The 16,836-nt window shown below is 36.1% G+C and overlaps 1 protein-coding gene across 2 annotated transcripts in view; it reads right to left on the reverse strand.

Moving 5' to 3' along the window:
• Window positions 1-15,446, reverse strand: part of inpp5a (inositol polyphosphate-5-phosphatase A) — a 145,729-nt gene extending 130,283 nt beyond the window's left edge. Inside the window, exon 1 of one of the 2 annotated variants that reach the window (XM_088635021.1) lies at window positions 14,987-15,446. In XM_088635021.1, coding sequence (XP_088491147.1) covers window positions 14,987-15,061 — 75 coding nt within the window. In that variant the 5' untranslated portion in view covers window positions 15,062-15,446. The remainder of the gene's footprint in view (window positions 1-14,986) is intronic. The other variant, XM_088635022.1, reaches the window with a different exon arrangement.
• Window positions 15,447-16,836: the final 1,390 nt, after the last annotated feature.

Raw genomic sequence — 16,836 nt, forward strand, 5'->3', positions numbered from 1 at the left:
TTTTAAAAATGAAGGATTTGTTGTAAATTACTTTTTATTTAAAAAAATGAAGATGGGAATGAAAATAAGAACAACACAGCATGACACAACATTACCACCTACCTCACTCATCACTGCAATAACGCCTAGATCTATGTACAAGAAATTCAACAGCATATATAAACAAAATATTATCATTTTCAAACAAACTTAAATTCCAATGCAGAACAAAGTAAACAGTGAGCTCTTGAATATGTTATAGACAAGCCACGTTTGTTTCCAATTCAGCAAATTTACTAAGATTGTTTTTGTCCAGTTGTGGAGCAAAAACAGTCAAATTATCTTTCAAAGAAACCCTCAACTGTGTACCACAGAATGCTAAGTATTTGACCATACTACAGAAAAAAAATCAATAAACACCTCCAATTAAGCTATAAAGTACATCTGAAAAATTCTAATTTTGTACCAGAATGGTATTAAAAAGCTAGCAGGGAACATTTCAAATCTGCCAAAATTGACATGGTGAGCTGATAGTGATGTGTAGCATCTCAGCACCTATGATATGTACTGCAGGACAAAGTTATAGTCAGTTCTAGACTATTAGACTGTTATTTGTAGCACACCCTTTGCCTGACAGGTTAAATATATACCACCAATACAACAGCCTGAGCACTCATCTCCTTCATGTTCCCACTAAAGATCTAGGGGTTTGATCAAGAGACTAAGAAAACTGATCTGAATGTTGTGGAGACATAAATAGAAACAAAATATTATTTTTTTTTCCTGAAACACTAACTTTCAACAATGACAATCTTCCTTGTTAATCATTCCCCTAACCCCAAGACAACTGAAAAATGCTATACAATTCATGTCAATAACATCCCCTTGTCAAATGTGTGATTCACTAAGAAAATTAAAAATTAAATAAGACATGCCTTGTTAAAAAAAATAGCTACAATGGCCAAAAAACGTAATGTTTGCAGTTCATTGCACCTATCAAACAAAGAGAAGAACCTGAGGTGTCACCTGACCTGGATGAACTGGGAGACAGAGGATCAAAGGGAACCGTCTGGTGAATTACTCTTGTTAATTAGCTCCTTGGTAAATCATTAGATTTAAATCAATACATAGGAAAACAGCACAAAAAGAGGCAAAGGAGACGGAAAGACAGGAAACAGAGAAAGTCAACCGATAGAAGAAACAGTTGAAAGAAAAATGCCAGTAGGAGGACCTTGTTCTGATCAGCCTTGAGAACCAGATTCTAGCTAAACCATTTGAACCTTGTTTAATGGAGACTGTCGTTCATCTATTTAAGGAAATTTTGAGTTACTTTATTGTGGAATCCTAAGCCAGTGATATTTTTTTAGAATAGGGAGAAAGATTTCTATTCACTTTTGAGCACCCTGGTTAAGGTAAGGGAGATTTAGTGTCAAGTCGTATTCTATTAATTCAGGATGTAAGGTTTCTCTCTCTTGACGGCCTGTTCAGGTATTACATAGGATTTCAGGTTTAAGGATTAGCACTTGGGTTTTTGGGGTCTGTAGAACACTGGCTTCTGAGTTGCTTTGTTTTGTAAATAATGTAACATTAAATGCTATATGTTGTGTAACCTTTTGTGTTTAGCTTTGGTAATAAATATTTGTTTGTCCTAGTTGGCCTCCAATCTGTAAGTCTTTTACCAGTGATGTACCAGAGAATTAAGATGTCTCATGCCTCAAATTATACCTACTGCTCGGGTACATCTATGACATTGAGGTTTTAATTATTTATTTTAATTACTGTATTTCCCGCTCCCTATTTTCCTGACATTCTCCTATTTGAAACAATATTAAAAAATTATCAGAGGTAATATGAGGGTCAAATATCATAAACATTCAGGTAGAAGAATCACAGACATCTCAGTTCTCAATAAAAATTATCTTTGTACAAAATATCCTATGCAATTCTTTAACAAGGGAATGTGGCACATACAAACGAAGGGCCGACCTCGGCTATGTGCACAATTACAATAAAAGAATGCCACCTACTATGTTAGTATTCTAAGAAAACAGAAAGAAGAACGACATGCCTCTGACATCCACATATTCTGTGTATCCTTTCCATTTCCACACAGAATCTTGCCATGCCACATATGGAAACCACATAGGGAGTAATTTTTCTGGGACTCTGAATGGACTACTGCATTCACTTTCCTCTGGTAGACCCATGATGGGGGGATTACGACGGTATAAACAGCCCTGCATTCCAGGCTCTCCAGCCTCACAGTCTCAACTGATGTCTCAGTATTTACTTCCTTTTCTTGTTCCCGTTGCTCACCCAAGACCAAGTCCAGTTTCAAGATCCACTGAATGGGGACATCTGAAATCTTACCACGGCCATCTCAGTGTTTACAACTTGTGCTTAGCATTCCATTGACTGCTTCTCTTAAACAGAGAAAATACCTTTTCCACATCCCCAGCATCTAAGATGGATCACAAGCACTAATAAAGTACAAGAATTAATGAGAGAGTGAGAACAGGAGCAGGTAAAAAGGGATTGTAGGCAACATGAATGCTGTTGCTATCCTGGTGTAGTTGTCGTAGCGAGAAATCTCAGCAAAAAAATGTTTTAGTGAGTTACATTATGCTAACAAATATACGCAAGAATAGATACAATTAGTATCAGTTTTTTTTCTTAAGACTTCACTGCCTTCCTGAGTACCACTTCATATTGAAAACGAAATGCACAGCATTTTTGGAACCACTGAAAGCCTTATAAATTACTCGTGTATGCTACTGCTAGCACAGGTCTCAGGGGCAAAAATAAATATGATTCTACTTCATTACTTATGGATTGTGATAAATTATTTAGTCCCTCCACCTTCCGTTTCATAACTGACTAGGAGAAACCATACGAAGAACTTCAGGCGAGAGCATAATTTTATTAACTCCTGTGCAGCGGAAAATCTAAAACAACGCAGAGATAGTGTTCACCAGCAAAGCAAAGGGCTAGGCCAAATTTCTCTTTGTTAAATGGACAGAACGGGATTTCTCTTCTGTTCTGCAGTCACATTACTGGACAAGTTCCTGGTGCAGACGGGTAGAAAGTTCTTCCTGTGAACTCAGCCTTCAGAGCTTTAAACACTCTCACATGCATTTCTGCTTCTTACTGTAGTATGTTGTATGTTGTTACACAGGGCTGTCTGATTACACAGCATACACTTACATAAACTGCTTGTGTAAGCTGACATTTGCAGGTCTCTGGGGTACAAATAAATATGATTATACTTAATTATTCATTGCTTGTGATAAATTATTTTATTTTCATAGGTTTATGATAATCACTATTAACATTATAAACTAAGATCAAAGGGTTTCTCTGGATTTTCACTATATTTTCAATTTTTTTTACATTTTTCCACCACATAGTACTATAGTACATACTGTATACATATGACACCCGAAAAAGGCTCCACAGTTTTTTCTCTTTTCAGCATGGAATAAACCTTTACTTGTTCCCATGATACATATCTGTTATCATACACAGTTTTTAATGCAAGTTAGCCATCATCTTATCTACAAACTTCACTACTGACTAACCCTCAGGGCAAGGCCTTTGCAAACCTGCTCTTCAGGATGTGTTCTTGGCTTTCATAGATTAAAATCCAAATAATTGGTCAAGGTTTTTTAAAACTTCCAAGAACTATTCTTAACTGCACTTTTTTACATTGTTTTAATTTCAGACAGGTGGATGCTTCAGGATTCAGTAATTCACTCGAAACTGCATTTTTTACATTTATGAGCTGGAAATAGTTAAAATGTTTTACTAAATGAGTTATTCATTCATCTGAGAGATCTGACAATTTATTGAGAGTGGGAATGAAAGCCAGAAAAAACTCAAATCCAGAATCCTTACAATAAGTTTGTATTCAAGGAAACAAACTGTCACTACTATAGCCATTCCACTCTAAGAATTGTGAAAATGAATTGTGTTACTGCTTCTTAGCAAGTTTTAAAAATTAATAAAAAGTTCATAAATTTGCGTTTGTATGAGAGTTTTAGCATTTCAGGGGAAAGTAGCTGTGATAGCCAGGTTTAATACACAAGCTGGTCAGACCAGAGAATGGAAACAGAAACGTGGTTACCAGATACCCCGATACCATGACTAAGATATCACAGCTTATTTTAGATCCACAAAAGTAGTAAATGACAACCACATGCGACTACTAGTTTGTTTATTAATAGAAAAGGCTTCAAATACAGAAAAAGTCTGTATCCCTCTTCATGTAATTAAAAAGTTGTGCATAATTCACTATAGTGAAAATATCACAATATCTCATTAGAGCTGTTCCGGTAAACCCTGAGATGGCATTAACAAACACAAAAATGGATGTTTGTTAAAACGTGCAAACACTTGAAACCCTAGCAAATATTTTAATTTTTCTATCCAATAACAAATAAAGCTTTAAAAAGCATGAGTAAATCAATTATTTGTTTTCCCTGACTAAAGGGAACAAAGATGTAACTGTTATATGTTGCAACTTCCTGAGAACCTCCTATGAAATGATGAAACTGTGATAGATATTTGTCTTACACAATTAAGAAGAGAAGAAGGGGTTGACCTCATTTCATTCATACTTAAATCATACAACCTTTGGTTTTGACTGAGAAAATAGCCTGTCCTGAATTAAATTAGATATAGTAACCATTTTGAAAATCATTTTTTCAACCTACTGAGAAATTGGAAGCACCAAAGTAGCAATAATACACAGTATGTTTGGGTAATACCAATTTACTGCGAGAATAAATATAACCTAATACAGGAATTTAGTAACTCAAATGTAAAGGATAACATCAGCTGAGCTACATTTGCATCTAAAAAGGCAATAATACAACTCATTTGACATCTTAAGATCTCACTGGTGTTACAAAGTGCAATGAACACAAAATAAATGTTTTCTGATACTCAGGTGAAGTCCACTACTGTCTAGGCTAGGACTGAGAAATATGAGGCAGAACACCACTGGATCAGGACCAACAACGATTATCTAGTTTTATCTCAGATCCTTATCCTCTTCTAGGGTATTTTATCGATTAATCTAGTCTGAATTACCATACTGACCCTAACGAGTTTAAATAGTACCAAGTGTACATACTGCAAACTGTTAACTGTCCCATAAATTAATTCCTGATGTATATCCTCCCCACAACAAATGAGGCAGAGTTATTTTTTTTTTATTATAGTCATAAACAGTGTTAATAATGTGTGGCAGCTTATGTACAAACATTACCAGGTTTCTCAAGCACCCAGGCTAAACTATAAATAAGGGTCAAAGGTAACACGTATCTACTGTACTTCTTAACCACTGTACACACATGCATGCATGGACTAACACAAATGTATTTTGAGCGCAGAAAAACTATTCCCGCTGCTATAAAAGAAAGGTGATGACAAACCTTTTCCTTCTAGAAACTCCTAAGTGCTTCACACACGTTAAAACCAAATGCAATGCAAAGTAAAAACAAAGGTGGTGAAACTAAAACTGATAAAAATTAAAATACACAGAGTACACATTCTCAATCAATTGTACTCTTTAGGCAAACTTCACCATCTAATTAAACTTTGGAAAGTCCAAACTTTCTAATAAACCTGAAAGAAAACATAACAATAGTTAGGTAGCTACAGTACAACAGGAGTGCTGTCACGTTTATCCACAGTGGAGCAGGTATGTCTTATTATTATTCTACCAATATATAACTGATACTCAACAAAAATGCCAATAATAAAAGTAGGCAAAATGTCTTAAAAGTCTTTGTAAAACATAGGTCTAATACAACTACTGAAGAGAGCAATTATTTGGGCTTAACAAATGGCCACTTGTTAAGACAGATCAGGGAATATCTATGATACAATTCAAAATAAAATCATGAATCTAGTGCAAATTAGTATACATAAGCATTATGATATGTAGTTCAGGTGGGTAGCTGCGTCAGCATGCGTAGGCTGCAAAGGAACAAGTAATAGGTTTATTCCATGCTGAAAAAAAGAAGAGAGAAAAAACAACGTTTCGGCCGTGGAGCCTTCTTCAGGTGACACCTGAAGATAACCTTTAAACTTAAAGATCAGCATGTACTATCTTAAAACATCACCAGTATGACCATAATCAACCTGTTCCTAGGACATCAATTAATTGATTTATAAACAATTTTTATCTTCAATGAACATCTGAAGTTATGGTTACAGCCACACATTCTATTCCCCGTGATCATGCCCTTAAGTACTGTATACCACTTCTCAACGTGCTATTCAAGATACAGCACTAAGTTACAGACTATAGCAAAAAAAAAACACCTAACACGGCTGCTTCACAGCTCCTGGATCCGGTTCCTGGCTGCAGCAGTGATCACATAGGTTTTTGATGGGTTCTCTTACCACCTTCCAAAGATATGCTGACTAACATCTACTGGTCTAACTTACTGCTGTGTAGGAACACGTAAAGGTTTATTACATGCTGAAAAGAGAAGAAAAGAAATATAATGTTTGGCTGTGGAGCCTTCACACACCTGATGTTGTGTTTCATTTCTTCTCTTTTCAGCATGGAATACACCTTTACTTGTTCCTTTGCAGCCTCTGCATGCTGACACAGCTACCTACTTGAACTTTTTCCCTCTGTGTACTTGTGTGTGCCCTAAAATGGACCTGCATCCAATTCTGGGATTAGCTCCAAACTGCTGTGACCCTTACCACCAGGAAGAGGAGGCTTGCTGATAATGGATGAACGGAAGATGAAGATTCACATTTTTCCAGAAAATCCATCATTTAAATAGTATAGCACCCAATTACACTACAAGTCACCTACGTGTTAGTATAAGTAAGTTTACTCTTAGTTCACTAAATGTAGATATTTTGCTAATTCTACTTTACAAAATTTGTTTCATAGGACACGAAATTTTGTATAAGCAAAATCTGCTTTGATTGTAATAATCTGATATTCAACTCATGCAAGTGATACTTTCAATCTGACTTTAATTAGTTCAATGATTTCCTTTTAGACTGTCCACCATTTGAATTTAAATCATTGTTAATGAAAGAATGAATTCTAGTCAACAGTGGAAAAGAATGCTGTTGGTACCCTGTCTATACTCATAAATTCCACTTCCACTAGTGTAGAATTAACATGATACAGTCCTATTTATAAAATGCATTAGACAGAAACGCATGTAAAAAAGACTGTGTGTAATGTGATCTTCAATAACACTTTTTGCTTTGCTGTATGTTCCCAGGCACGATGGAGCTCTTTCTTAAAGATTCCACATTCCAAACAGGCACATTACCCATCCTTTCCCCTCTCCAGATGGCTCACTTTGGCCTCTCCTCCAGCCTGCCACCATAGGTTCCTGAACTAATCTCATAATTAAAACACTGCTTCACACAAAAACAGTATGCAAATTCCTCGGTGGTATAAGAAGTCATGTGGAGTTTCTCAGTTGTGATCTTTTAACTTAAAAAAGTAAACAAACACACCTTTCTCAATTGGTAAAATAAATTAGGAGGAGCAAATGCTTATTAACATAAAAATGTAGCTGCTGTAAGAGGCTATTATATATTTGTGCTAAAAATATACCTGTCCTTTTTAGCTTAAAACTATCACCCTTTGAAACCAAATTTCTGTTCTATTTCTTCTAACAAATGTATTTTTAACATACAACACACTATTACTGAATCTCTGCATATTAATCCAAATATGATACTTTTTTTTCTTGAGCCTGCTGGTTCAAGAACTTTGGCTACAGCCAAATTAATGAGATATCTGGGGACTGCAGGATAGGAAAAAAAAGAATAGTCTGCCAATCCAGAGTGAACTAAGAGAATATCTGGGAAGGAAAAAAAAACTAATAACTTCCTACATGACCCCTCAGGGAAGGTAAAACATCTCAGTCCATTGAAAGAATCCGAGTGATATGCCATATTTAAAGGAATGAGGGTTGGATTTTTATAAATTTGAAAAAAATATTACACTTAACATTCAGCTTTTGCATCAAAATATTAATTTTAACTATGTTTGTCAGCTCAGCTGGGAGGTTGAGACATATTACTCGTAATGGAAAATAGGAATTCCTTGCTTTATCAACTTTCGCTCAATGTCAGATGGACTCTGCAGATATTTTTCTTTCTAAATCCTACTTCAATTAAATGTTAAGAATACATCCAAATAAAATTGAAGACCAAATGCTATAAACTATTTTAAAAGTAAGTTCATTGAAAAAGTGACTATTACCTTAGATCCATTAGATAACTACCCACTGAAGCTAAGCAGGGTTGAGCCTGGTCAGTACCTGGATGAGAGGCCTCCTGGAAAGCTATGGTTGCTGCCAGAAGTGGTGTTAGTGGGACCAGCGGGGGGGCATTTCTCTGTAAGAGTAGGGAGTTATCCCGGTGTCCAGGCCAAATTTTCCCCCTCGGCGTTTACCGTGGCCTCAAATTGTCCCCATGTACTGTATGATTGGCTTGCACTTGCCCTGCGATGGACTGGCGTCCTGTCCAGGATGTACCCTGCCTTGTGCTCGTTGCTTGCCAGGTAGGCTCCGGCTTCCCACAACATCATATGGTACAAAGCGGTTTGGCAAATGACATGACATAACAGAAAATTATTTAAATGCAAAGTTCTTCTTTAATATTCTTTTAAAAAAATGTTACAACTCTACACTTTTCATGGATAAAATTCAGCACTTTACAAAAGTAACTTCCCTGAACATTGCAATTCAGCCTAATATATAAAATGTAATAAATATAAATTTAGACTTTTACTCAGAACCACCAGAACTCTTTTGAAGGCTTTTTGTTGAAACCTGAAAGTTTAGGTCACTATTTTTAAGAAACCAGATATGAAGCAATGTGAAAAAGCTCTTTCAAAGGGTATAATTCTTAATTATTAATCTGATCATTTAGTTTGAAATGACAATCTCAGGAACACCATACTTTCTTAACATCACATTTCCACTAATACATGCGAGTGGTCAATTGTGTTTAAAAAATGTGAAAACAGGGAAATTGTGTATTAAATGATAGTAGGAGTGACATTTTTCTTAATAAAGTTGGAGAAACCTGAAAAAACTAGGTGTTTTGTTAGAAGAAAGGGGTTCAAATGATTTTGTGACTAAAACTCTTTGCATAACAAAAACAGATCTACAGTTAGATCACTTACAAAGAGAAAAGCTGAAACTGTACTTTGCAATGTCTTATTTGTATACACAACAGAATTTAAGGATGATAATTACGTACTTTGACAGAGTAGGGAGGTATATATCATTGCACTAATATTGGTCTTCCACCCTGTAGCAAGTAGCATGAGTAATGCTTGAAACTAAAATGTCACTTCTTCATAAATGCAGTTTACAAAAATGTAGATTTCAAATGAAAAGCATCTCTGCAGTGAATGAAAACACTTTTTCCAATTTTTGTTTTTATCACTTTCAGCTACTGTGAAGTTCAAAATGAATGCTTCTGCGATGCTGTGATCAATCAAGAAAAGATAGACATGACCATACCTATTTCCTGCTTATCTATATTGATAATGCATTATGTTCCGTTTGCGGTGGAAAAAAACAGAGTGAGAACAAAATGCACCAGTTCAAAGATTTTTCACTGATTTCAGGAGGAAGGAGGAAGACTTTCAAATAAAAGCTATACCTCGCACCAAAAAAACTCCAGGGTATGTTCTTCTTGTTTCATAAAAATGCACATCAACAAAATGACTTAACACAAGTTCTGAACCAGGAGGATGTTTGTTGCCACACATTGCCTTATGGAAGGCAGATCATCAATTCTGGTCTGCATGTGCTGCCCATAATATAGAAGTTGTATTTGGGATTTATGGAAAATAGACCAGCCACATAAAGTCTTTCAGCCCTGCCTAACCTTAACAATTCATTCCCTGTCTACAGCTGACATTTGTATGAGATGCAATTTTGAAGAACAATCTAAATCCTAGGTGCACAGACTCTGCTACTTCAGGTTCACCACTGGACCAGTTCAAATCATGTGAATCTATTTATAGGTTTGCATACGTGTCCCCAGTAGGGTGCTGGCGGAGCAAAGGAAGCCCTGGTGAGGCTAGTGCCACAGATAACACACGATCGTACAGTTCCACACTCATGCACAGACAGCCGGGGTGCTGGGGGGTGAAATGAGGGAGGTACCCGTTAATATGAGGTCTTCACAACATTATAGTTTTGTATCATTATGGATTCTTTGTCGCTCCTAAGAGACAGCATCGCTCCAGGGAAAATTCTTTGGGTCTGCAAAAATTTGTCACAGGGGCACAAGGATTCTGCAGCACAAGTGGAGTGAGGAATAATTACATCTTGCAGCTCTTCTATTGTGCCCCTGCTAAGACATTTTGAGGCTCTCACAGACATGTGCGTATGCTGATTAGCATCTGGGTCCAAATACTCTTCACACTCCTCTTCACAGCCCAAAGCATCCACTCTATGACTATTGACTGACAGGACACCCAGTAATAGATTCGTTCTACAGTTTCTTGATGTTCACTAGCTCTGGTGTGAGCATGTCCATGAGTGTGTTTGTGTCTGTCTGCCCTGCAATGGATTGGCGTCCCATCCAAGGTGGACCCTGCCTTGCACTTTGTGCTTGTTGGGACAGGCTCCGGCTCTCCCCCACACCCTGAAGAATAGGCTAAAAATAGATAGATGGATAATGGTCACCTATTAACAGTCAAGCCTCAATGCGACTCCATTGGTGTCTACTGATATGTTCATGGAAAGATTACATTTACCAGCACATCTTTTTTTCTGGAGCAGCATCTCAGGGATTGCAAAAAAAAAGTGCATATCACTTGAGTGGAACTGACCTTTCAAAGTTTACTTCATTAATGCATAGCAACTTGATCTTGATTTTGTGTAAATATGATATTAAAAAGCTCTCTTTTGTGTTTCCTATAAAGTCAGTTCAAAAGCTTGACAATACGATCTATTCGTTTTGAGTACGAGGTAGTGGTTGACCGATAATTTTCTGGGAAACATTTGCAACAATGTGTAATCTTATGGGATGAAAAGTGGTTTAGAAATGTAAGTTTTAATTGTTTATTGCCAGTACAATAATCATAATTTCACAATTCTGATATAATAATTAGGCTGGCCCAGGCTAAGCATAAAAAAGAAGAATTTGTCAACAGCGTATTAAGAGACATTAATGGCTTAATAATATCAAAGCAATGATTATCAGTTAATGATAAGGGCAACATGTGACAGCACAGAAAAACAGGACAAGTAATCAATAATGTAGAAACAGAATAAGAGATCCATAATTTAGAAACAAGTATTAACAAAAATTAATAATGTACTGGTTGTTTGTTGTACTATTTTCACATTCTTGCACAAACTTAGAGGACACATCTGGAACGTGTAGCAGTTACTATCAATATCTTCATTTGCATGTCCTGATGCTCAGAAAGAGCACTAGAATCTTCAAAAACTTTTGATTGCTTCGGGTAGTGAAGACCAGCAAATGTGTGTGTTACAGTATGGATTACACCAATTGAAACCTTAGTATCCCTATATGGTCCTGCTCTAGCAAGAAGGCCTAATGAAAAAAGGGGTGAAAAAGCATAACATTTACTCAAGCATGTTTAATTCCACTATGTAAACACTACTAACATTACAGTGGTGTGTACTGTAACTACAAGAGCAACTTGACAACTTACACTCACATCTCACTTTGCAGTCTTTTTTCACTGTTCAAGGAAATACAGAAATAAGTACCACTGTCTGAGGTAAACTATACATAGCAACCTTACAGAGCAAATTATATATTCCATCTAAAGGACACGTTATAAATTAAATCTGAAGTGTAGCCTTTGCCACTCCACTGAATTCCCCCCAAAGGGCTGTGGATGCAGTTATTGATTCCAAGTGCAAAAACAACAAAAACAAAAGAGATATTTGAGATCGATTAATTGAATAGTATTTTTTTCATGTCATCCTCAGGAAAGATATAGTAAAAGCATGGTTAAAAGATGCATTCAATTATAGCTGCAGTACACTATATTTAGGGTTCTCTCGATCGCTGAAGGAAAAGCTCAACAGTAGGTTTCACAACAAATAGATGACAAATACTGAAATGTCTGGAAAGTCTGGAAGCTGTTTTGTTAATGAGCAGCTGCAACTCGTCACCAGAAGGCTTCCTCAGTACATCTGCTTCAAAGGAAAGGACTTTTTAAATATAACGTTAGGCAGCCTCATTCAATTGTTTGTTCAGTTTTCATACCATATGGAATATTTAAGATATCAAAAGATATTAACATTTACGTTAATCAAGTGAAAGTGTAACCCTATGCTAAATATTTATTCTCTGTTTTTTAAGGTCAGCCATACATTCTTTCACATGGATATGTAGCAATTATCACGCTTTCAGAAACCTCATTAAGAATGAAACATTTTGTATTCCGAATAGAACAGTTGCAGTTTGCTTGCTTGGCTTCACTTTCAAACCTTTAACTTATTTTCACTCATCTTTCAACACAAAAGGAATGATAAAAACAATAATGTCACCCGATCTTGCAGATAAGATACTAAGGAAGCAAAATCGTAGGCTACTTTGCATATAACCTAGGAATCAATATTTCCTGAAGAACCAGATGAACAAACTGTTTATAATTCATTCATCACCCTATGATACTAGGCATTGTATTGGATTAAACCAATGGACAAGCTCTTCCATATATACACAACAACCAAGATACAACACACAAAGACACAATAAGTTATTATATGTGAGGAATTCTGGAATACAAAAAGACTGACACACTCTCTGCATTTTGATTATATAACAAACCAAAATGCTTTCAATGGAAATTGCAAAAATAGCTTCAGAATCACTTAAATAAATTAAATGAGTAACTCAGCAGAAAAACAGAAATATGCAGACTTTCCATTTCTTATCATGCTTACAATTACTTACAGATATCTATGTTTTATTTTTTTAATCACCCTCGATTAAGCACTTAGAAGGTGTGCACTATAAAAGGCCTTATGTGAAACAGAAAAATGAATTAATTTGCTGATACAGTTATACATCCAGATGGAACAAGACTTTAAAGTTTATTTTCCACCATACCAGTGTAAGTACATTAGGTCCGAAAGATTCAAGGAGGCATCAGTACAAAATATTACTAAAATACCATTGCACAAGAAGCACTACAGAAATATTTTTACCATTAAGAAAGTTTCTTAATAGATTAGATGATCCCAATACAGAAAAATTAAATCCAAAATTGAATTAAGACAGTAGTCCTGCGTCTACCTACATCCCTAGATGCATAAAAAACCCCTCCTTCTGGTGTCTAACAGTAAAGATTTTACAGGACTCCCAAAAATCTCAGTCACCCTGGTCTGTGATTGTTTACATCACTAAAAAGATACAAGCAGTGTTTCTCTTAAATGTTTTCCTGGAAGCTTGCTAAGTACAATAAACACGTAATGATTCTAACAGTACTCCTTTAGTTCTTTACGCTTGACCTCTCATGTTTGATATTTTAGTTTGTACTCTAAGCTTTGTTAAAAGAAAATATATATATATAAAGTACTAACACCCTAACATCTGCATCTGTGAACATTATAATCACTCTGAAAATGGATAGAGAATTTAAAGGCGCAGCAAACAGTACACCTCCCATTATCTATTGTTGCTAAGCTAGTTTCACACGATAGGCTAGAAGTAAATTCTTCAACGGCGGTAACATTCGTAAATGTCTTATTAACAAGCAACATGACATCAAAACCAAAGAAAGTAATGGGAGCTAACTGGCAGTCTTAACAACTTAGAAATTAGTGTATATGTTACTACGACGATAAAGATATTTTCTTACTTCTCAAGCGAGGTCAAGTAACATTAAATCATTTCACAAATCGAAGCATAAGGTGATTACACAAAATTGAATGTGCATTTTATTCTTATTCACTTAAATCAGTATAGATTCTATTTTTAGAAAAACATGGGTCAACTTCAGTCAAACAGTTCTGGAATAAGTCCAGAACTTTTCTAAAATATTTACTTCAAATGATTACCACTACCAAATTAAATAGACTAAGTGCGTGCATTGCAACAAACAGATGTTATCAGCACATCATTGCATAAAAGCCAGAATACAAACCTACATTAGCTGCAGAGCATCTTTCACGAAAATATATAATGTACGCCACTTTAAGACACATGCTATAAACACAAACACACTGTTAATTACCAAAGTTGTAAAGTGAATTTAGCACACTCAAATGAGGCATTAAAATTACCATAGCAAACATAACCAAACTCTAAACATGGTAACAAATAGTAGCCATTTTAATCCAGGATACGCTCTTTGAACAACACTTTTCAGTTTACAAATGTTGTCCATGGGTGATTAAAGTTTTGGTAGTAAGTAATTTTGTTGGACAAGTGTGACTTGCAACACAAAAGCAAATTACCTCAACTTCATGTGAAGTGGGTATTTTTATGAGGCTCTACACTGAAAAGGTCTGTCAACAAGTCCATTTAAACCGTGAAAATGCGCTGGGAACTCGAGACAGAAAAACCTGATCGATATAACATAATATGGTACTGCAGAAAATAATTGTACTGTATAATTAACCTTATAAACAGCCTGTCTTATAAACAAAAACAGGCCCTGTGTTACCGTTTCCTATGAGCATAATTTATATTTTTTTAATTTAACCTTAAGCAACCTCAAAAGCAGACTGCCCATTCACAGCAGCACCCTTGCACTCCCCTGTGAACCTCATTAAGTCCAGTGTAACTGATTTTTTTTCAATCCATGAAACTAAAAGGGCCCGCGTTTTGGTTGTTTTCAAAAGTACAGCAGGGTCCTTAGCGACGTGGTCAGATCTAAAAAGTAATCGACACACCTCACTTAAAGATCAACGCATGGACACAGCACTACACTGTAGAAAAAAAACCCTGCTAACTACAGTCCAAACCAGCTGCAAGGAAACAGTGTCAACTAGCTACTTACATCTTCAAAGAGGGATCCAACGTTGGCTGTTACGAGCAATATCCCCGTGCCTTGTGCAGCCGCCTTCCCCGCCATAATTCTTTTAAAATTAAAATTAAAACTACTAAAAGGCGAGCAGGATAAAAATCAATCAGAGTCGTAAAATGTTTAACTAGGCGAGTTCTATTAAAATACTTAGGAATAAAGATTGCAGCCAGGTTTACAGCAGCTCGGTCCGCTCATTGCTGTGTGCATCTGTGGATCTCGCTTCTGATGTTTGTTTTGGTTACTTTTTCACCTTAACGGCCATCGTAAAAGTTTCCGCTTTAATCCACAGCGATCACTGGACTCTGGGTCATTTCAGCGTCTGGTGTTTTCTGGCTTTTGCTGCTAAAAACTCTATCTCCCTTGGAAGTGGAGCTCTGAGAGAGAACCATTGCCTGGATTGTTTAGGAGGATAGGCTAGAGTCCTTCACTGTCCTGACGTCACTAAGCGAACGGAAAGATGTAGTTCTTAAAAGGGCAACGCGCTGGGAGAGAGCAGATTTCGAAGAAGACATTTGTCTTCGTGCTTCTGTGCCTAAATGTGGCAGTGCAGAGCCTTATTACAAACAATCTTGTTTCTTGTTCTCGGTTATTTTAACATTTCTGACACCCAAGTAAGCTAAAAAAGAAATGAGAACGATTGCATAAACCTTTCACAATAGGTTTTTATAATCGGGCAGGCAGAAGAAAATCGCCTCTTGTCGTTTAGCAGCTAAAAAATAATGCTTCATGTCTTTTGGATAATTGAAAAATGCAGTAGTGTACAATTAGTAGTAGACGTATATCTTTCATGAAAATTATAGTTTTTGCTTTTCAAATTGTGAGGACTTGTTGGAATGGTGGATTGGACGCTATGTGTTATTTCAACGTAGAATAAGTTTAAATTGTAACATTTCTTCAGTATTTTTTTTAATTTGCCATAGCTACTGAACTCTAATAAGGGCCTATAGTTAAATCTTTGATATGAAGGCCGCTGTTTCATAATCAATGGAGATAACTCACGTTTGAATACTAATGTTATCTTGCTGTTGCTTTTATATTTCAGCAGATAAATATTGCTGGGGATGGTAAAATAAAAAAATACAATTTTAAACATTAAAACAGCCTTTTCAAGGTACAGTACAAGCCCCTTAGTGATACTGTGGACAGGAGGGAAAATCATGGCTCAAACAGTCTGTGTTGACGTCGATTACTGCCACACTAATCACAAGTATATCTTAACAGAACAATAATTATTATCACCGCCACACAGACTGTGCTGAGCAATGTCGCAACCTTTTTCTGGCATTGATAATACTGTCCCCTGGTGATGAGATACAGTAACGGTATCAGAAGTCAACTATCAATCCCAGAATGACGAACTCCTCATTAAAATGAGAGAGCATCGCTTCTGTCCACAGCATGGCACGGACCATAAGTGAAGCATAAGGGTTTCTATGTGTAATTAAAAAAAAACGTCTTCATGAGTGGTGACCTGCATATAATATTGTTCTACACAAAATTCACATTGTTTTAATACAGAGATGCCAGGACCAGATGTTCATTTGTAGATTTTCATTTCACTGCTTCTACCTCTAGTTTCCCTCTGCTTTTTCTTTTGGATGATTATGGTATTAACATCCCTGAATGAATGAAAGGGAAAAAATGCAATGTCAAACTTTATCAAAACATTTGACAGAAATATGCATATATATTTCAAAACATGAATAACATTGTATATGTGAAAAATAATAATTATTTTTTTATGAGAGTATCCTGCTGAAGACTCTGGAACACTTTCATGATCAGGCGATTTCCAAGGAGCACCCAACTTTATTCAACATAAT

Source organism: Lepisosteus platostomus, chromosome 6 (assembly GCF_059453375.1).
Source record: "Lepisosteus platostomus isolate fLepPlt1 chromosome 6, fLepPlt1.hap1, whole genome shotgun sequence".
In the NCBI taxonomy this organism is placed as follows: Eukaryota; Metazoa; Chordata; class Actinopteri; order Semionotiformes; family Lepisosteidae; genus Lepisosteus; species Lepisosteus platostomus.